This window comes from Canis lupus, chromosome 2 (genome assembly GCF_011100685.1).
Source record: "Canis lupus familiaris isolate Mischka breed German Shepherd chromosome 2, alternate assembly UU_Cfam_GSD_1.0, whole genome shotgun sequence".
Classification (NCBI taxonomy): Eukaryota; Metazoa; Chordata; class Mammalia; order Carnivora; family Canidae; genus Canis; species Canis lupus.
In genome coordinates this window covers 76085356-76107214 of record NC_049223.1, presented here as the reverse complement: position 1 = coordinate 76107214, position 21859 = coordinate 76085356, and the positions used below count along the sequence as shown (strand labels likewise).

At 54.7% G+C, this 21859-nt stretch overlaps 1 protein-coding gene across 1 annotated transcript in view; it reads left to right on the top strand.

Annotated features, from left to right (window-relative positions):
• The window catches only part of EPHA8 (EPH receptor A8), a 35591-nt gene extending 24097 nt beyond the window's left edge, over positions 1 to 11494 (top strand). The window contains 12 exon segments of the mRNA XM_038531663.1: positions 2212 to 2336; positions 2413 to 2575; positions 3794 to 3887; positions 5036 to 5103; positions 5912 to 6076; positions 6247 to 6432; positions 6733 to 6794; positions 7350 to 7559; positions 8386 to 8535; positions 8625 to 8815; positions 9166 to 9339; positions 9509 to 11494. Coding sequence (XP_038387591.1) covers positions 2212 to 2336; positions 2413 to 2575; positions 3794 to 3887; positions 5036 to 5103; positions 5912 to 6076; positions 6247 to 6432; positions 6733 to 6794; positions 7350 to 7559; positions 8386 to 8535; positions 8625 to 8815; positions 9166 to 9339; positions 9509 to 9623 — 1703 coding nt within the window. The 3' untranslated portion in view covers positions 9624 to 11494.
• The last annotated feature ends 10365 nt before the right edge of the window (positions 11495 to 21859 follow it).

Below are 21859 nucleotides of genomic sequence, written 5' to 3'. Positions count from 1 at the left end.
TATGAATTTGGGGCTGGGGACACAGTTCAGTGCACAGCACGTCAGCCTCCCCATCACGTGTTGTCCGGGCAGCAGCAGGAGCCCGCGCCCCCGCCCCACGACGGCTTCTCACAGCACATCCTGAGTGGGCTTTGAAAGGGTGAGGTCCGGTGAGCCCTTTACCAGCTTCAGCCTGAGCTCAGATCCCGTTCGGAGCCTCCCTGGGCCAGGCTGGGGGCACCTATGCCACCCACCCCGCCCCCTCTCCGGCTCTCCTGGCTCCCTTCCTTGCAGCCACACCGGCCTCCCGTCCACCGGTCCCTCTTCCAGCACACTAAGCCCTTCCCGGCTTGGCCTTACGACTCCTGCAGAGTGGCAGCTCCTCTCTGCCTCTCTGTTCGGTGGCTGGTTCCTTCAGTCCTGGGTTCCACTGCCATCCCCGCTTAGGGGAGGCCCACCCTGACCACCCCCCACCCCTGCCCCAGCTAAAATGACCCGGATCCCCCGGCCCCCTGGGCATACCAGGTGCCCTCCATCACACGAAGCGCCTTCTTTCTGTCCCTCATGGTGCTTTTTTTCCCCCAATTTTTCAAAGATTTTTACGTATTTATACATGAGAGACACACAGAGAGAGGCAGAGACACAGGCAGAGGGAGAAGCAGGCTCCCCGCAGGGAGCCCAGTGTGGGACTCCATCCCCGGACCCCGGGATCATGACCCGAGTCAAAGGCAGACGCTCAATCCCCGAGCCACCCAGGTGCCCCCCTTTACGGTGCTTAAACAACCTGTGATTCTCCATCATTTGCCTTCTTACTTTCTCTCTATAGATCATAAGCCCCTAGTGGACCACAAGGCATGTGGAAGGCATTCAGGAAATCCTAGGGGGTGCCTGAGGCAGACAACAGCCCTGAGCAAATGGGTGAGGCCTGGCCTCACTGACTGCTTGCCCCCCCTTCCCTTCCCTGCCCCCTCCCCCTTTTCCCCTCAACTCCTTTCCCTTCCCCCTCCCTTCTCCCTCCCCCTTTTTCTTCCTCTGCTCCAGAGCCCTCTCCTCTCCGGAGCCCCTCTGGTGCCCTCACCCTGTTTCCTCCCCATCTCTGCCCCCTTCTGTGTCTGCTCCCCTCACACAGCACCTCTTGGCTTGGAAGTTCTTTGTTTTTTAAGAGGCGCCCACATATTGCTGGTGCTGGTGTGTGTTCCTCCCCACAAGGTCTTACCTGGTCTGCACCTCCTCCTGGCAGGGTGTTGCCAGCTTCCCTTCCTGGATAGGGAAACTGTCACCCTGGACACTGGCGGTCCCAGCCAGCAGAAGGCGGGGCTGTGAACCCAGGCCTGATTCCCAGGCTGATGGGGGGCCCTGTACCACACACCCGCCAACTTAACTCTGGACTGACTTCTGAATCTTCATGGCAGAGTCACCCAGCAGTGTTATGGGCACCTGCCATGTGTGGTCCCCGCCTTCAGGGAGCGCCAGGTGTGCGGGGGGACACAGGGTGTCCAGAAAGGAGGCAAGAGCTGGGGGCGTGGGGCGGAGAGTCAGCCTGGCTGCGGCCCCTGTACCTGGCACTTCCCAGCAGACTCACCTGGGGAGGGGGGTAGCTGCACTCCATCACCGAGTGAGGGATGAGAGGTGACCTAGTGTGACAGGGGGACAGGGGCGGGCTAGGAAGGCTCCGATGGGCGTGGCTCACGGCCTTTCCCGGAGTCCCCGAGTGTCAGAGCTGCTGCAGTCGTACCCTCCAAACCCAGGCAGTGAGGACAGGTTCCTTCCCTTCTTCCCCTCTCCTTCCTCCTCCTCAGGCACTCCTGAGAGCCTGTGTGGCCCCAGGCCCTGGGCTGGGGGTGGGGGTGGGAGACGTGGAGATAGAGACATCTAGTGGTGGGGCCCTGGGTGGTGGGACCCCAGTGCGAGCAAGAGTTTTCTGCTTGTTGGGCTGGTGGGGCTCCAGCAAGCTTCCGGGGGATGAGAGGAGGAGGAGGCATGAGCTGGGGTAGTCAGGCCTCCTCTGGGTCTAGCCGGGCCCAGCATCCTAGACCAGAGCCAGGCTGTGCCGACCCCATGGGGCCAATCAGAGCTGCAGCTGACTTACTAGAAGGATTGGAGGGGGCTGGCTCTCCTGGGATGGGGGCAGGACAGTTGGCAAGGTGAGCATGGCCCAAGCCAGGATCCCTGGGACAGAGGCCAGTCACCACCCACCCACCCATCTGACCGAGGCTGGCCTCCCTCCCCTAGCCCCGTCCCAGGTGGTGGTGATCCGCCAGGAGCGGGCGGGGCAGACCAGCGTGTCCCTGCTGTGGCAGGAGCCAGAGCAGCCCAACGGCATCATCCTGGAGTATGAGATCAAGTACTACGAGAAGGTACCAGCAGGGCAGGGGGAACGGGGAGGGGAACCAGGCGGGAGGACCCTCGGCTGACCACGCTTGTCATGGGCAGGACAAGGAGATGCAGAGCTACTCCACCCTCAAGGCTGTCACCACCAGGGCCACCGTCTCGGGCCTCAAGCCGGGCACCCGCTACATGTTCCAGGTCCGCGCCCGCACTTCCGCAGGCTGCGGCCGCTTCAGCCAGGCCATGGAGGTGGAGACCGGGAAACCCCGTGAGTGCCGGGAGCGGGGAGGCAGGGAGCTGGGCCAGGCCCGGCGCCGGGGCCGTGGCGGTCAGAGGAAGGGAATGTGCCGAGCTGGTGCCTGTGCTGGATTGGCATTTTTACAGGTGAAAAACCAAGGCTCAGAGAAGCCGAGCGGCTTGCCCAAGGTGACCGGGCTAGTGACAGCGCACCCACCACGGGCTTTCACTGAGTAGCAGTGTGACTGGCGGGCGTCACGGTGCCCTTGCCCTCGTAATCATCCCCGAGACCCTCTAATGAGTCGCCGTTATCCACATCCCCATTTCACAGATGGGGAAAGTGAGGATCAGACCCATAAAGTGAATTGCCCAGGTCACCCAGCAAAGCAGGATTTGAACCTGGTCAGTCTGGGGGACAAACTTTGTGCCCCTTCCCCAGCATTATCCTAACCCCCAGCCTCCAGAACAGAGGTTCTCACAGTGTGGTCTGGGGCAGCAGCACCTGGGAGGTGTTGGAAATGCTGATTCTCAGGCCTCACCCCAGACCTGAATCGGAAACTCTGGGGTGGGGGCCCAACAATTCAGGTTTTATCAAGCCCTCAGGGCGATTCTGAGACACATTCAAGCTTGGGGGTGCCCTGCCCCCTATCTCCAGCTGCTTGGGGTCTTCTCTGTGCTCTTTACTGGGGGGGCCCCTCCAGGGGGTGGTGTAGGATAGAAAGGTTCAAGGCCAAGTTGATGCCCCTCTTCAACCGATGTGTGTGTCCAGCGCTCTGAGGCCTGATACCACGTTGAGACTGCCCGGCTCGGAATCCTGCCCGGCCCAGTCTCATTTAGTGTGGGGCCTGGGGCGAGCTCCCGGAGGTCTCTGAGCCTCAGTGTTCTTGTCTGAAAACTGAAGACAATCCTGGGGTCTCCCTGGGACTGGGACAGGAACACGCACCTCTCAGCACATTCTCAGCTTTGTTGCTGTTTGAGTAACAGGCGGGACAGGCCTATGACGGGTGGGAGACGCAGGCTCAGAGAGGCCTAGAGATTCTCCACGGCCCCGCAGTCCCAGGAAGTGCTGGTGCCAGGTGGGAAGCCAGGAGGCCCCGCCCCCCCGCAGGGTGTTGAAGGGGAGGCTTAGGAGAAGGGAGGGTGAGGGCAGAGGAGGAGCCAGCCTGTGACCTGACCCACTGCTGAGTCAGAGGCACCAGGTCCCTGGGCCTGAGCGGCCCGGTCCCCCCACCCTGCTTTCCTCCCCCAGGGCCCCGCTACGACACCCGGACCATTGTCTGGATCTGCCTGACGCTCATCACGGGCCTGGTCGTGCTTCTGCTCCTGCTCATCTGCAAAAAGAGGTGGGTGGTCCTGGTCCCCGGCCACCCGAGCCCCTCCTCTGGGGCACTGTGTCTCCAGCCTGTCCCAAGCCCCACCAGCTGGTGGTCCCCTTGCGCCTGGGGCTGGGTTCACCTCCAAGAATACCTGTTCTTCCCTTCCTCGCGGAACACTTGTGTCCTGCCCCCCACACCCCCATGTCTGTCCACCTGTCTGCCCTGCCCTTCTCCGTCTCCACCAGGCGTTCTTCTCGAAACAACCCTGGAAGGCTGGAGGACCCCGGGCTTGCCCTGGACCCTCCTCTCCTCCCTGCTCACCCAGGGCCATCTTTTCTGAGTGTCCTTATCAGGGCGGCTTGGGGTTCCACCCTCATGTGCTGACATTTGTCACCCGCACAGACGTCTCTCCTGAGGACCAGGTGCCCACTCCCGCACCCACAGCACCCCCAGCCCCGCACCTCTCAGGACATGGTGGGCCCCCCTTCTCGGGACACAGCACCACTGTTCATGGGGTCCCCTGAGCCCCAAACCCCGGTGTCCCCCTGACCCTCCCTATCTCTGTACCACATCCACCCACCTGCCAGTCCCACCGGGCCTCCCTTAGGTGACCACCTCCACCTCGTTTAATCTGTGATGCGGAAATTCCGGTCTCACTTTGCAGGTGAGCTAGTTGGGGATCAGAGAGGTTAGGCGTCTTCCGCCAAGTAGATGTCAGAACTGGGACAGGGACCCAGGTCTGTGAAAACTAAAGTGGTCATTCTCTCTCCCAGTCCATCCCAGAGGGAGGTGGAGATAGGACACTGGGCCTGGTGTGGGCTTAGGATCCCAGACAGCAAGGGCTGGAAGCATCGTCCTATACATGGAGACACAGGCCCAGGGAAGGGAGGGAGCTTGCCAAGGTCCCACGGTGTCATAGATACCAGAGGCCTCGTCCCCACCCCCTCACCAAGGGTGGTTTCATGTAAAAAGGGGGCTTATAATGTGGAGACTGCTGTGCAGGCCAAAGGTGTCACCATCCGGCTGGGGTGAGGGCCTGAGGGCGGAGACTCCCCTCTGCAGGGGCAGGAGCTGTGGTGGCAGGAGCTGTCCCTAAAGGGAAAGGAGCTCGAGGGGCAGAGTCCTGATTTGTCCCCAAACGGGATCAGGGCTGAGGCCAGGGCCGTCTTCCACAGGCACTGTGGCTACAGCAAGGCCTTCCAGGACTCGGACGAGGAGAAGATGCAGTATCAGAACGGGCAGGGTGAGTGCGGGCGCCAGGCACGTGGGGCAGGGAAGAGGAGGTCACGGTGGGAGCCAGCGCGGCTCTGGGGGTGCCCCGGAAAGATGCGAGCCCCAGAGAGAGACAGCAGGATGTCAGAGACCCGGGCCCTCAGAGGCCAAGTGCTGTTCACCTTTGTTGGGTGTGCAGACCCCACAAGGATGCTGGAATCCCTCTGCCCGGGGGCATGCACAGATGTGTGCACTCACACACAATCTTGGATACAATTGTGGAGGGAGGGGGTGTCGTATACTCTTGGCTAAGAACCCGTGCTACAGAGAGCTTGTTCAGGACCCTGCAGAGACCCCAGGAGACGAGGCAAAGAGGAGGAAGCCTACCTCCACACCTCACTTTTGTGCCGTGGTGGACGTTAGTATCGATTCTGGTACCGATTCTCATTGAGCTGAGTACAGCCTCCGAATCCTTCTTAACACAGTTTTCTGGAGAACTGCTTTCAGCCAAGGTTGGCGTGTGTGATTGCAACATTTTTACCCCTGAGCAATTTAGAAAGACCCTAAAGACTCTAGAAGTGACCCCAAAAAACAACAGATACGTTCAGAACTCACTGGAGACCCCCGAAACCCCCAGAGACCACATAGCTCCTCCGTAGAGACCCCATTTTCACTCAATAAGCACTTATCGGGCACCTACTGTTTGCCACCTACAACCTGAGCTTCCGAGGGATGCTCCTTACTGCCCGCCCCCCACCCAGCCCTATCCCAGGCCCCTGCAATGCTGCAGGGAAAATCTCCTGCACCCCACTGATGATCCTTCTCTCCTGGGCCCTCAGCACCCCCACCCGTCTTCCTGCCCCTGCACCACCCCCCGGGGAAGATCCCAGAGCCCCAGTTCTATGCAGAGCCCCACAACTACGAGGAGCCAGGCCGGGCGGGCCGCGGTTTCACTCGGGAGATTGAAGCCTCCAGGATCCACATTGAGAAAATTATCGGCTCTGGTGAGCCTTGGGGGCTGTGAAGGGGGGTGCCCGGGGGAGGGGCCCCAGGGCAGAGGGGGAGGGGAGTCACTGCGCACAGGGGTGCAGGGGGTGCAGGAGGGCGCTGGGGTCCCAGTGCAGAGAGGAGGGTCCCACAGCCCTCCCCTGCCCGCCCTGCTCGGGCTCTGCAGGGGAGTCCGGGGAAGTCTGCTACGGGCGGCTGCGGGTGCCGGGGCAGCGGGACGTGCCCGTGGCCATCAAGGCCCTCAAAGCCGGCTACACGGAGCGACAGCGACGGGACTTCCTGAGTGAGGCGTCCATCATGGGGCAGTTTGACCACCCCAATATCATCCGCCTCGAGGGCGTCGTCACCCGCGGTACGTGCCACGCGAGGGCAGCCTCACCCTGCAGGAGCCCTCCTGCCCGGGCCAGAAGTCTGGGTCCACCCCTGGGCCACCGTGCTCTGCCCCTGCCCTGCCCCTGCACCCCCCCGGTTCAGGTCCTCCGATGACTTGGTTGGGGAGGAGGCCCAGAGCCCGGGACCCCAGTGGGAACCCTGGGCTCCCCAAAGCCCTCAGTGCAGGCCAGCCCACGGGAGGGGGCGTGTTCCTGGGGTCTCCCATTAGCAGACCTGATCCCCCCACCAAGAGCCACCCCCTCCCCTTGCCCCTCCCCAGGCCGCCTGGCAATGATCGTGACCGAGTACATGGAGAACGGCTCTCTGGACGCCTTCCTGAGGGTGCGTGCCCACCCCGCCTTCCACGTGGGCCCGGCGGAGGGAAGCTCATTCTGGGTGTTGGGAGAGATGTGAGGTCCCCAAACACCCACAGAGTTCGGGCCCAGTGGACCTGGGGAAGGGGAGTGAGGTACAGGGACGGGTCTCAAGGGTCAGCCCATCCGATTGCCTTTCAGCCCCGCAGCACATGAAGGTCCCTCCGCTGCTCAGGCTGCTCTGCCCCGCACACGGGCGGAGAGGGGGGCCTCCCTGGAGACCCAGGGCCCCAGCCAGCCGGGCGGCATGGTGGGGGGGGGGTGGGAATCACTGGACTCCCAGCTCCTGCCCTTCCGTTTATCTGCTGGGTGTTCGGGCGCAGGGCTTCACCTCTCTGGGCCTCCGTTTCTCCTTCTGCAAAATGGGTGAGGAGTCATCACAGCCCCACCTCCCTCTCAGGGTCGCTATGAGCGTAAATGAGACCGTGAGAAGGACCTGAAACAGGAACATGCTTCATAAGCAGTGAAGATACTTTGCAAGCTGCGCAGAGCCTTTCTGAAGCCGAGCCATGTCCCCCTACAGACTCACGACGGGCAGTTCACCATCATGCAGCTGGTGGGCATGCTCAGAGGCGTGGGGGCCGGCATGCGCTACCTCTCGGACCTGGGCTACGTCCACCGGGACCTGGCCGCCCGCAACGTCCTGGTTGACAGCAACCTGGTGTGCAAGGTGTCCGACTTCGGGCTCTCCCGGGTGCTGGAGGACGACCCTGATGCGGCCTACACCACCACGGTGCGTAGTCCCACCCGCCTCCAGGCCCGGGAGGGGCAGGGCGGCTCAGGAGGTCTCCCCCACGCGGAGATAAGTGAGGTTGGAAATGTCGGGATTGCCTTCCACCCGGTCCTACCTCTCTTCTCTGCATCTCGGCTCCCCCTCTGGGAAGTGGGAGCCCCCTTTCCCGCCTTTCCTGTATCTCTGGGTGGCCTGGGGAGACACACTGGGGCTGTCTCTCACTCTCCCCACTGTCACTCGCTCTCCGGGAGACTTTGGGAGAGTTGGGGTCTCTCTGAATTCACAAATCCACTCCACATGTGTCTGTAAGGATTGGCTAAAAAGTGGTGTTTTCAGAACATGCTCCGTAGAGAGGTGGGCTCCTCCAGAGGATCCTTGGGGGCTGCCGTCAAGGCAGGAGGCTGAGTGGAGGGGCTCGGGCCCCCCACCCTGCCTCAGTGAGAACCTTCCCTCTGGGGTCTCACCTGCCGAGCATCCGAAGGAACAACTTTTCACTTAGAGAAGGGATTTTGTGACACAAGCAAGAACAAGAAGGAAAGGAAGGAAGGGCAGCTGGGACAACGAGCAAGCCGTGCTCCGCGGGCTTCGTCCCTCGCAGGGGCACCAGCCCGTCCCTGGCTCTTAACTGAGCACCTACTATGTTTCAGGCGCACCACGCGCTTCCTTTGCTCAGTCTTCGGAACAGCTGAGGGTGGGTGTCCGCGGGCGGAACAGGTGCTCCAGGAAGGCGGAGGCCGCGTCTCGGCCCCTGGGCTGCCCCGACCCGGTGCTCAGCTCCCTGCCTCGGGCTGCGGAGGGGCGCCCAGCACCCCCGTGTGTCTTGCAGGGAGGCAAGATCCCCATCCGCTGGACCGCCCCCGAGGCCATCGCCTTCCGGACCTTCTCCTCGGCCAGCGACGTGTGGAGTTTCGGTGTGGTCATGTGGGAGGTGCTGGCCTACGGGGAGAGGCCCTACTGGAACATGACGAACCGCGACGTGAGTCGGGGACCCTGGCTGGGCAGAGGCGCGGGGGCCGTGGAGGGAGGGACGGCCTCCAGCCCCGCGCTGTGCTCGCCCCACCCCAGGTCATCAGCTCCGTGGAGGAGGGCTACCGCCTGCCCGCGCCCATGGGCTGCCCCCGCGCCCTGCACCAGCTCATGCTCGACTGCTGGCACAAGGACAGGGCTCAGAGACCTCGCTTTTCCCACATTGTCAGTGTCCTCGATGCCCTCATCCGGAGCCCGGAGAGCCTCAGGGCCACCGCCACAGTCAACAGGTGCCTGGCACCCGCCCCAGCTCTGCCCAAGCCCAGCTGCTCTCCCAGTATTTCCCTGGATAAGGCCCAGACTTAGTGTAAGCCCTGACATCCGGACCACACCTAGCCTGGGTCCCAAAGCCCTTTTCCTGGCCCCCGTCCTGCCTGAACCCCTGACGCCTGCCCTGCCCGGGCCCCTGACCCCTGTCCTGCCTGGGCTTTCCTCAGCCCTCTCCTTTCAGACCTGGGGGCTAGCTCCTCAGACCCTTTGCCCACGACTGAGCCTGGGGGGCTGAGCGTGGCTAGTGCCCGGGTCCCTGAGGAAAGCAGGGGCCCTGGCAGGCTACTTACCAAGGGCCTCTGTGCCTCAGGTGCCCGCCCCCTGCCTTTGCCCAGAGCTGCTTTGACCTCCGAGGGGGCGGGGGTGGCGGCGGGGGCCTCACCGTGGGGGACTGGCTGGACTCCATCCGCATGGGCCGCTACCGGGACCACTTTGCTGCCGGCGGCTACTCCTCCCTGGGCATGGTGCTGCGGATGAATGCTCAGTGAGTGCAGGGTCGGGTGGTGCCCGTGGAGACGGGGCAGGGGAGGAGGGCAGGGGACCAGAGGCAGGGCCCCTGAGGAGGTGGGAAGCTCCAGGGGATGGGTGTGTCCCCGTCTTCATGATTCCGGGCCTCCCAGGCCAACCTGGTCAGCACCACCCTTCCTTCACAGGGACGTGCGTGCCCTGGGCATCACCCTCATGGGCCACCAGAAGAAGATCCTGGGCAGCATCCAGACCATGAGGGCCCAGCTGACAAGCACCCAGGGGCCCCGCCGGCACCTCTGACCCAAAGCCAGTGGGGCCTGGGTGGCAACTAAACCTGACCCGGGTCACGTCGGCCTTCAGAGGACTTGCAGGGTTGGCCGGGGGTCAGGAGCTCCAAGGTCCCTCCTCTCAGGTGCCAGGGAGGCCAAGAGCTCTGCCGCAGGACCTGGAGTTACCAGGGGTCAGGCTGCCTGGGAAGGGGCGTCTGGTGCCCAGCACTCCTGGGACATCTGCCCCCAGGGCAGACGGGCTGGGGCCTAGTGACACTGAGCCTAAGGGAGACATCACTCACCTGCCTCTGTGTGTGTGTGTGTATGTGTGTGTATGTTCATATGCTGTAGGGGTGTGTTTTCATGAGGTCCTGGGGGCCCCTGTGAACATTTGTGATCACGTGTGTGTGTCCACCCATCAGGCCCAAGCATGGGTGTGTGCTGATGGCGTGCGTGCTTCTCCATCGCGGTCGCAGGGCGTGTGTGCGTGACCATGGATGGCACGTCCTGAATGAGGATGTGTGTCACAGGCCCGTGGGCGCAGAATTTGGTGTGACACTGCCCAGCGGATACGGGCCCAGGCCCCAGCACCCATGGGGACTAAGGAGAGGCTCACGCCCACCTCCCCCCACACCTGGAGGCGGGAGTTAGGGGCCACTTTGGAACCGCACCAGCACCAGGCCCACCCTTGTCTCCGCCCGGGTGAGCCCTCCCCCGGCTCTATCTCAGGTCTGAGCCCTCCCTCTAGCAGGTGGGGGGCCGCCTGCAGCCTCCACCTGGCTCCCACCGCTGCTTCAACAGGAAAACAGGGTTCCCGGCCAGCCCCTCTGGCCACCTACTGTGTAGGCATCACTGTAGAGGACACAAGATGCCCTCAGCTGGACTTGGCTGCCGGGTCAGGGGCCAGGGGCCATGACCTTCCCTCTGGGCTCTGATGCCCCCCCGTGGCCCAGGGCTCCTCACTTGGAAGCCCCTCGCCAACCTCTCACTGCCCAGCCCTGGCCTGCGCACCCCCTCAATCCTAAGATCAGGGACCGTGAGATCCCAGCTCTTCAGCCCCATGTCCACCCCTCTCGTACCACCTGGGGAGACCAAAGCCTACAGAGGGGGTGTGCCTCGGCCAAGGTCACACAGCAACCAAGCTTCAGAGCCGAGGCCTCCTGCCTCCCAGCCCAGGGCTCCTTACCCCACACACCACCCCACACCGACAGCTGTGGGTGAAGGGGGCTTCGGAAGCTCCCCCATCCCGAGACTGACCCTCCCCTTTACGGCCCACCAGGGTATGTAAATATCTTTTTTCTACCATGCCAGAATATTTTTTCCTCACTCCTGACAATGCAAAAATGGTCTTCAAAGCACATAAAAAGCACCCAGGGTGAGAAAGCACCATCCCAGGGGAAGCTTGGCAGGCAGGGCTCAAGGAACCCCACTGAGCAGGATGCCTTGTGCCCCTGCCGGCCCCAGAGGGAAGGGCGAGCCCAGCTTCCCACCCCCTGCCCAGCCCTCCCCCTAGCCAGCACAGCTGTTCCGCAGAGACACCAGCACTGAGCCCCCCTTCCTCCTGCAATAATTTGGGGAGTCTCAGCCCCGCCTAGGTGCTGCGGCCAGCTCTCTACACCTCTATATATTATATTACTATATAGCCGAGCTGTTCTTCCTTCCTATGGAAGTCGGAAACATGGTCAGGACACGATCCGGGGAGGACCCTGTCTTCCTCCTATCCCCACCCCACTCTCACCCAGTTCCTGGGCTCTGATCCTCACGGTCAAGGTGGACACAGTGGGCCTGGCACTTGCAAAAGTGTGGCCCCTGCCCCAGGCGTGAGGTACCCTTGGGGTCCCAAGGATCTGCTGCTCTGTGGTCTTCATCCTGAGTCTTGAACTTGCCCACAATGAGAATAAATCCTGCCTCATCTTTACCTGTGTCCCCCCTTTTTTTCATCCTGCCAACGTTGACATCACCTGGTAAGAGCAGCCTCATGCTGTGCACCTACTGTATGCATCCCGTACATTTTTTCCTGCTCTGGTCTTCTCATCTCTCCCAGGGGGTAGGATTCATGCACCCATTTTATATACAGGGAGGCTGAGTAGGCCTGAAGCCAAGTTTAGGGGGCGCTGAGCCAGAACCCCAGTTTGTCCAACTCCAAAGCCTGTGCTAGGAAGTCCCCCCCATGGGCCCCAAATTCTCTCTGTCAAGATGTGCAGATGGTGCTGAACACTGGAGCACTATTGCTTGCAAGCAGGCATTGCCTTTGCCTCACAGTTTCTTGGAAAAGAAAGACATCCTCTGGAGGAGGAACACATGAGGAAGGAGCATTACATGGGAACAACTTGGGACCAAGGTGTCCATTGAGAGACCTGGGTGCCGCGGGCAGGGAAGGGATGCAAGCCCCCCCTGTAGTGACATCGGGCTGAGGATACAGAAGCAGCAGGAGCCAGGGCAGTGGCATCGGAGGCAGAGCAGAGCCCAACTAGTCCATTTGGAGAAGATGCCCCAGGGGATCCTATTGGTGCACAAGCCAGTGATCTCCAGCGGCTCCACAAGCTGAGGGAAGGAGCTCCATCCTCAAACTGGAAACACTTTCACTGTGTTTCCTTCATTGTCTCACTATTGATCACAGTAGCCCTATCAGGTTGGTGATATTGTCTCCATCTTACTGTTGGGCACAAGCATGCTCAGAGAGGCCGGTGTCCCAACCGGCGGAATGACCACGTAGAGCTAGAACTATGGTTTCTAGCCAGGTGTGTTTCTCCTGAAACTCTACACTCTGCTCCGGGCCTCCTCTCCATGGGACCAGCCATCTCCTATGAGGAAGAACCTGTTACTACACACTTCCTTCCCTAAGGGAAGGAACCACCCGAGCCTATGGTGCACCTACAATGTCCTGGTGACACTGGGGGATACAAAGATGAAGGCAGACCCTTTCAGAAGCTGAAACTTGGTGGAGGTATGGAGTGCACAAAGTGGTTCCCCAGTCAGATGGCTAGGCTAAGCGTCCAGGAAATGGGACACAGAGAAGGATTAGAGAAGATCAGAGGAGAGAAAGTCTGGAGGGCCTAGGGCTGTCACCAAGGACTTCATGGAGGAGGAAGCATTCAGCTGAGCATTGAAAGATGGGAAAGATTTAGAGGTTCATTTCCCTTGTGTGAGGATGGATGCAGAGAAGAGGAAGAGTAACAGCTAGACAAGAAACCAAAACAAGCATTCATGTCTAGGAGGCCTCGCTATCATAAAGTCAGCTAGTCCCCTCCAATTTAATTTATACATGTGATTCCCAATACAATTTGCAATGGGGTTCTCTCTGCAACTTGACAAGATCATCCCAAAATGCATATGGAATACTAACCCAGAATAACCAAGACAATTTTGAAGAAGAAAGAAGAAGCCAGAGGAAGAAGAAGGGAACCTCATCCTACCAGATGCCAGTAATTACTATAAAGCACCAGATAGTTTTACTTGGTTCTGGGAATAAAGAAAGAGATAAAAAGAACAGAGGATAATAATGCCTAGGGATGGATCCAAATATATATGAGAGTTTGAAACATGACAAGGGGCAAAGGGTGGTCTCGTTAATGGATAATGTTAGGACAACTAAATACCTTCACAGAAAAAAGTAAAATTGGATCCCTCCCCATACCACTCACGAAATAAACTCTGGGATGATTAAGGTTTAAATGTATAAAAGCAGACCATAAAACTTTTCAGAGGAACAAGAAGATAATTTTATGACCTTAGAGCAGAAAATAAGCAAGACACAAAAAAGCACAAATGATTAAGGAAAACCGTGATAAACCTTGTTGCAATAAAGTTGAAAACGTCTACATAGCAAAAAAGAAATAGATTTGTTAGAGCTGTGGCTGGGAGACTATTTGTAGGCTGCATAACCAACCAAAAGAGCATTAGTTTCCAAAAATAAAATTGCTTTAACTTCAAAGAATCAATTTACCAAAACATTCCAAAGCATAGGAAGGTGGGCAAAAGATACCAACAGACAAATGACAGAAGAAGAAGTTTGAATGGGCAATAAAGTTATAAAAGAGATTCTCAACATCACTAGTAAACATGGAAATGCAAATTAAAACAATAATGAGATAGGTATTACACCAATTTGATTGGGAAACTTATAATGCTGGCATTGATGAAGGTGTTGGGGGAATAGGAATGTTTATAAACCACTAGTGGGAATGTAAATTGGTGCACCTACTTTGGAGAGCAATTTGGAAACACTTAGTAAATTTTAAGATGAGCAAATCTAAGACCAAGCAACTCCACCTTAGTGTGTGTTTGTCTTAGATTAGGTTTCCTAAGTAGTGCCTGAAATTCTTGTGCAGGTGATTTATTGAGGGAGAGCTCCCAGGTGAAAGAGAGAGGGGAAGGCAGGGTGGGAGGGAATGCTAGGCAACGATTTGTTCTTGGTGGAGATTAGCTTCAATCTGATGCCACAGGGAGCTCTGGTGCATTAATAGCATCACGGAGTTGATCTGCTTGAAGCAAGGGGACCGGACTTGTACTCTGAGTCAGTCATTGAACGCCCATAGGCTGCCCCATTGGGGGAGAGTGGGTGGTGTTGTATAGTATTTCTTCCTGGGTGAGAAAGTTTCCAGGAAGGGAGCAGCCCTGGGCTCCTAGCAGTCAACACTTAGAGCAGCTGGGGGATGCGTGCACCTGCAGATCAAAGGAATCTGAGCAGGTCCCCCAGTATTTCCTAGGCATCCTAGAGAAATTCATACTCACATGCAAAAGGATGCATTGCCTTGGACCTTATTCACTGCACCTTAGTATGTAATAGAAAAATGAGGAGCAGCCTAACTACGCTCAGCAGGGGAACAGGAAAATAAGCTGCTTTATAAGTACAATGAAATCATCTATCACAGCTAAAATGAACAAAACTGGACCAACATGTGCCAACAGGGATAAGTCTCCACGACATAATATGGAGTGAAAAAAATAAATGACATAGGAATATGCACAGTATTATACCATTTATGTAAACTTTAAAAATATATGTCACAATAGAATTACAGGTTTTGGATGCATAACTCAATAATGACAATACAAAAATATGCCTCAGACCAAAAAACAATGGCTTCAGCTCAGTTATCTCTGGGGAACAAGGGCAGGGGATATGGAGTTGGATTGATTGTGTTTTATTTATTTTCCTTTTTAAAAAGGGAGGGTTGTGAGGCAAATATGGCAAAATGTTAACACCCATTTAATCTTGGCGGGGGGTGCATCCACGTCTGTTACTTTATGAGTTTTCTGGATGTTGAAATGTTTTCTAATTAAAAATAAAGATGTTTTATTTTTAACATCACAAGGGAGGGGGTTGCCTGGGTGGCTCAGTCGGCTAAGCGTCCGCCTTCGGCTCAGGTCATGATCCTGGGGTCGTAGGATGGACTCTCATGTCTGGCTCCTTGCTCAGCGGGAAGCTTGCTTCTCCCTCCCCCTCTGCCACTCCCCCTGCTTGTGCTCTCTCACAAATAAATAAATAAAATCTTTTTTAAAAATCCGTAAAGGAGGAAGGAGCTCTGAGAGCTGCCCTCAGGAGTCTCAGTGTCTCCTGAAAAAGGGGAGTAGGCCTTTTGGGGGGGAACCTGTGGGCTTGCGCTGTCCGTGGTGCTGAATCCCTCCTCGGGAGCTGCTGTGTTGCAACAAATTAGCCTTCTTGTCAGTTCTCTCTCCAAACTGTGTCCCAAATGTAACCGTTTATCTCCACCTGCCCCCGCCCCTTGTCTGCAGGAGCCTCCTCACTGGGTCTCCCTGCTTCCTCTCTCACCTCTGTAATCCATTCTCCACAAGTGGCTGAAGGGATCTTTTAAAAATCAGAGTGCGCCTCTTCCCTAATTACAACCTTCCAGAAGTTTTTTTTTTTTTTTTGATTATCCCATTTTATTTTTTTATTTTAATAATAAATTTATTTTTTATTGGTGTTCAATTTGCCAACATGCAGAATAACACCCAGTGCTCATCCCGTCCAGTGCCCCCCTCAGTGCCCGCCACCCAGTCACCCCCACCCCCCGCCCTCCTCCCCTTCCACCACCCCTAGTTCGTTTCCCAGAGTTAGGAGTCTTCCATGTTCTGTCTCCCTTTCTGATATTTCCCACTTATTTTTTTCTCCTTTCACCTTTATTCCCTTTCACTATTATTTATATTCCCCAAATGAATGAGACCATATAATGTTTGTCCTTCTCCGATTGACTTATTTCACTCAGCATAATACCCTCCAGTTCCATCCACGTCGAAGCAAATGGTGGGTATTTGTCGTTTCTAATGGCTGAGGAATATTCCATTGTATATATAGACCACAGCTTCTTAATCCATTCATCTTTCGATGGACACTGAGGCTCCTTCCACAGTTTGCCTATTGTGGACATTGCTGCAGAAGTTTCTTTTAAGTTTGTAATAACATCTAAAATCCTCGCTTGGCTCCTGCTGGCCTCTCTGGCCTGCCTCCAACCATCCTCTCTCTCACTCATGTCTTTTATTTATTTATTTATTTATTTATTTATTTATTTATGTATTTATTTATTTAATTTTATTTATTCATTCATGAGACACACACACACACAGAGAGAGAGAGAGAGAGAGAGGCAGAGACAGGCAGAGGGAGAAGCAGGCTCCATGCAGGGAGCCCGACATGGGACTCGATCCCGGGACTCCAGGATCATGCCCTGGGCTGAAGGCAGACGCTAAACCACTGAGCCACCCAGGGATCCTCTTTCTTTTTATTTCTTGAACGTGCCAGGCCTCAGCATTAGTTCTTCCCCTCTGCCTGGGATGCTCTTGCATGTCTGCAAAAGGTTCAGTCTGAGTGCGACCACTTCCCACCTGAGTCACTCCCTACCATGTTACCCAATATTATTGTATTTTTTTTAAAGATTTTATTTATTTATTCATGATAGTCACACAGAGAGAGACAGAGAGACAGAGAGGCAGAGACACAGGCAGAGGGAGAAGCAGGCTCCATGCACCGGGAGCCCGACGTGGGACTCGATCCCGGGTCTCCAGGATCGTGCCCCGGGCCAAAGGCAGGCGCCAAACCGCTGCGCCACCCAGGGATCCCAATATTATTGTATTTATAGCATTTGAAACCAGTTGAATTTATCTATCATTTATTTGTTTGTTTGTTTTCTGCTCCCATAATTCAGTACTGTCTGAAGAAGCAGGTACTGCATCTAATTTGATACTCAGTGCTTTACTCACAGCACACAACACAGTGATGGCTCTCATTCGTGGGCGACAGATATTTGTTGAATGAATGAATGCATATTTTCTGAGCACCTAGTCTGTGACAGACCCTGTACTTGGCTAGGGATGTGAATTCTAGAATATTTATTCTAGATGTGAATTTATTCTAGATACGAATTCTAGAATAAATAAGATTCTAGAATAAATAATGCTCACAGGCTGTAGAAAACAGAGAAGCCAAATCATAAGATCATAGAAAGCTGGAATAAGCTCCTATGCCCTTAAAAAAAAAGAATTATTTATTTATTTATTTATTTATTTATTTATTTATTTATTTATGAGAGAGAGAGCAGGAGTGTGGGGCAGAGGGAGAGGAGAATTGCAAGCAGACTCCACGCTTGCATGGAGCCCAACACAGGGCTTGATTCCATGACCCTGAGATCATGACCTGAGCCAAAAATCAAGAGTCACACACCCAACTGACTGAGCCACCCAGGTGCCCCCCTTTGCTTTTATTATAGAGTTAGAGGTCTTTAAGGGAATTGGATTGGTCATTCTCTACATACTTCTTTTTTCTTAAATAAAGAAATCCAGCCTTACCCAGAGAGGGAAAAAGGCTCATGCAAGTTCACATAGCATCAGAGGCATGGTCTGGGTCTGAAATTCTCCACCTAACTTCTTATAGTTAGTGTTTAAAGAAAGCGCACCCCCCCCCCCCCACAAAGCAGCTTTGGACACTCTTCTGCCTCCTGGCTCTTGGGTGCCTTTCTAAGTACCACCTGCTGAAGGAAAACCAATTCCCAGAGGAGTGGTCTGAGGAGCAACAGGAAATCCTCAGGCAGATAGATGCCTTACCTTTTAATCAGACACAATGCCTAGATTTTTACCATTAGGATCTCATCTCTTTAAAGCAAGAATTGCTGTCTTTGGATTTCTCTGAGAAAAATACAAAAGCAGGGCACCTGGGTAGCTCAGTGGTTATGTGTCTGCCTTTGGCTCAGGTCGTGATCCTGGGGTCCTGGGATTGAGTCCTGCATCGGGCTCCCTGCATGGAGCCTGCTTCTCCCTCTGCCTATGTTTCTGCCTCTCTCTGTGTGTCTCTCATGAATGAATAAATAAATCTTTAAAAAAAAAAGAAAGAAATAAAATACAAAAGCCCCCTGGAAGAACAACTCTCTGAACCCCCAGTGTGGGCAAAGCCAGCCAAACTTTCCCACTGCTGTGAAAGGGCTCACTGGAAGAGAATAGAAAATATGATTGGGGGTTGGAGGAAGCATAGTAGTCAAAGACACCAAGTGAAATTTTCTAACCTCGTGCTACCCATGTCTCTTGCCTCATCCCTGGTTCTTACTCCCCAGCAAACCCACAAGAGGACGTTTCAGCCAGGAAGAAGTACCTGCAGACCCATAAATACTCTGGGCCCTCTCCCATGACTGTGCCATGTGCATTCTCCACTAGAGGAGTGTTCCTCCTCTCCCTTCTCACCCTGGGTAAGTCTTATCATGCTGCAGCTCTCAACCTCTGGGGCACCTCCTTAATTTAGGGTTGGGTTTCTCTTTTCTTTGAGATCCCACAGATGCCCAGCCTTCCTCATTAAAGTGCTTATATTGCACTGTGTTATCTGCCTTCACTGGGGACCGATTAAAGTCAAAACTGTCCCTATTTAACCAGAGAACCCCAGTGCCCAGCCCAGGGCTGGCTCATTGTAAGGATTCGTAACTGATAAAAGCACAAATAACCCTTCCTGGGGTCCTGGGTATCTGCCCTGTTGGGTCAGTTTCTTCCTCCTTCCCTTCCATGTGACTTTGAGCATATCACTCACCTCTTTGAGGCTCATTTCATCACTCATCACCTGTAACATGAGGTCAGCATTTCTATGCACTGCACAGGCTTGTCATGAGGATTAGAAGATAATATGAAGGCAAGACAGACAATGCCTGGTGTTGGTCACTATAGCAGGAGGAGGGTGACTGGGTGTCTCTGGGATGGTGTAAGAGTAAGGCTGTTGGTGAATGTGGGTGAGGTTTTAGAAGCAGAAATGGGTGGAGAGCTCCACTTTCCAGGACAGTCTCCTCACTGTGGTTCCTCTACCTCTCACTTCACCCAGGGGTGATGACTTGGGCCCATGGGCCACCACCTCTCACACTCCATCCCCACTGCCAAGGCACCTCATTAGGGACACCTCCATCTCCCCCAACCTAGGTTGCTGGGGAAGGGTCAGCTGCTGGTGTGAAATTCACAGTCCTTGGAGAGTTTGCATTTCCATGTGTCCTGTGTTGGGGCTGGTGGAAGGTGATGAATAAAAGATGGGAATGGGGGGGGGGAGCTCCTGTAGCTTTAAGAGAAATGTGATGAGCATTTAGAGTGGAAAGATTAGCGCAAGAGCTTCTCTCTGAATACCAAAAATGAGGGGTCCAGTATCAAATGTAAAATAAACCAAAATAAACTAGAAAGTGACCTTTCTGCCTTAATAGGGTAGGAACCCCAGGGAAGGAGAAAGGGGCCTGGGGACCTTGAGGAAATGTAAAGATTCAGGTGAAGGAGTCTAGGAACCATCAGGAGAAAAGTTCAAGAGAAGGCATGGTCAAGGTGATCCAAGGGCTGAGAACAAGACAGTGAGTTCTGGTGCAGCCCCCTCCTTCCCCATGCTGACATTCTTTTTGGATGCTGCATGAATTACCCCCTGCACACACACACACACACACACACACGCACACACACACACACAAACATACACTCCTGTGAAAGAGACCGTGAAGAGGAGGCTGTCTGTATGGCATATAATGGGAGCCTATGTGGGTGGCTTTACTGTTAATAATAATGAATCACTATTTACTGCACTTTGTCATATACCAGACACAGTGACAAGTGCTCTCCATGCATTACACTTTCCAGTCTTCACAGCAGCCTTATGAGAGTGTTACTACTACTATCCCCTTTTCATTACAAGGAAACTGAGACTCTGAGAGCTGGTGAGTCATGGATCAGGATTTGAATGCATGTCAGCCTGACTCCCTGGGGAGTGGTAATGGTGGAGTGTGCTGAAGGCAGTGATTAAGGACATAGGCTCTCCCCTAAGCTTAGGAATCACCCAGCAGTTCACACCTGTATCTGTCTTCTGGACAGTTGCTCCTGGGAGAAAGCATCTGACACCCTCTGGCCAAAGAGGATGAATGATGGAGTAGAGGGGTGGGTCTGTTACTGTAGATTTGTATTTCGATGTAAGTGGATGACCGTGAGGGTTTTTGTGCATTTGGTGGCATAAGGCTATACAAAAGGGCATGTGTGACATTATCTCCAAGTGCATATGACTATTGGTATGTGATTGTATGTACATGTGTCTGTGTGAGTGTGACTGTGATGAGTAAGCATATGCCATGAAGGTGAGGGTGGCTGATGTTGATGGATGTGTTTTTGTATGTAGAATTCAGTGACTAACATACATAAAGCACACCAATGTGTGTGATTGGTGTAGGTGTACTATTATGCATGTGATTGTATGTGTGTGTGTCAAGTGCATAAGCATTTCCATGACTGTAACACAGGCCAGTGTGTGACTGAGTAGATGCTGCCTATGTGTAGAGGGAGATAGGAGCATGTGTGCATGTGTGTGTGTGTGCCAAGCCCAGATGGTCACCTCTGAATCCTTCCTGCCCCCAATCTCTCCCCCAGTGACAGAATTGAATGTCTGTCAAGATGCTCAAATTAGGAGTCATTTTGCCTCAACGTAAAGATCCTCAAGGGGACATTCTGGACATGGAACTTTAAACTGCAGATGCACAGCAGAGCCCCGGAGCCCTGCTTCACCCATGCATCTGGCTCCTCCCCTGAGACCCTTCCAACACCCCTCCCAGGCCCGGCAGATACTCCTGGCTCTATTCTTAAAAGAAGGTCAAGCCTCAGGAGCATTATGTATATACATATCCATTCTTCTTCCCATCCTTTCACAGCTGAAGAAACTGAGGCTCAGACAAGTTAAGACTCTTGCCTGCAAATGCAGGTCCAAATTGCTTTCCTCCAAGATCCTCTAATTTTCTAAGCTTTTGCTTCATAATTTCACCTAACATCTTGTCTGAAATGAAGACAACCGATAATTCATTCAACAGTTATCCAAAGCTTCCGCCCTGTGACCAGATGACACGATCTGTCAGCCCATAACCAACTCTTCAAAGACTGAGTAGTCAGCTGCTTTCCCCAGACTCCCCAAGTCCTCAAGTCCAGGGGGGTACACTTGCCGCCCCGAATGGCATGGAGCTGTCCTTGGTGCTGACGCTGCACAGAGGCCTAGGACGCCAAGGCCCGATCCGGGGCCACCTCTGGACTTTGGGAGGACCTGAGGCTGAGTTATTGGAAGCGTAGAGTCATGATCAAGGGAGGTGATTTTCCTGCCATGCACCATGCTGGCCTGCCACATCTACAGCCTTGCCTCTTTTCTTGCCTGAACACCCCTCATGGAACCTCTCAAAGACTGGGTATGGTGGGTGCAGTTCAGGTCCTGGTTTGCTGGACTGATCTGAAGGCAAAAAATAGGGTCTTGAATGTGTCCATGGGAGTATACCATGGTGAAGGTGGTCCGGGCGTCATAGCGAGGGGACACCCTAGTGAGGATGTGGGAGCATCACCGATCACTGTCTTCAGATCCTGGAGGGACTGTGCTGGGAAACAGACTCAGGCTAGCTCTTCCCAGAACCAGATGCTGGAGACTTCAGGGAGACAGGAGCTTCCCAAAAGTGTGAAATGCAGAACATTCCATTTTCTAGGGTCGTCACGACAGTAGACCAGCCCTTAGACTGGTTACCATTATTGAACACTATCGTATGTCTGCCACAAGCAGGAGCATATATATCATTAGCCCCATGTTACAGATAAGGATACTGAGGCCCAGAGAGGGAAACTGACTTGTTCATGGTCACGTGGTTGGCAACGACAGCCAGGCATGTGATTCCTTGTGTTGCTAACCTTTGTGCTACACAGTCTCCCTGACCAGCCCAGAAAGTGTAGAATTCCTACCTTCTCCCTTATGTATCCTCACAGTCTTCTCTCAGCAACTTCCCTTCCTCCTCCCCTTGGGTTGAGTTT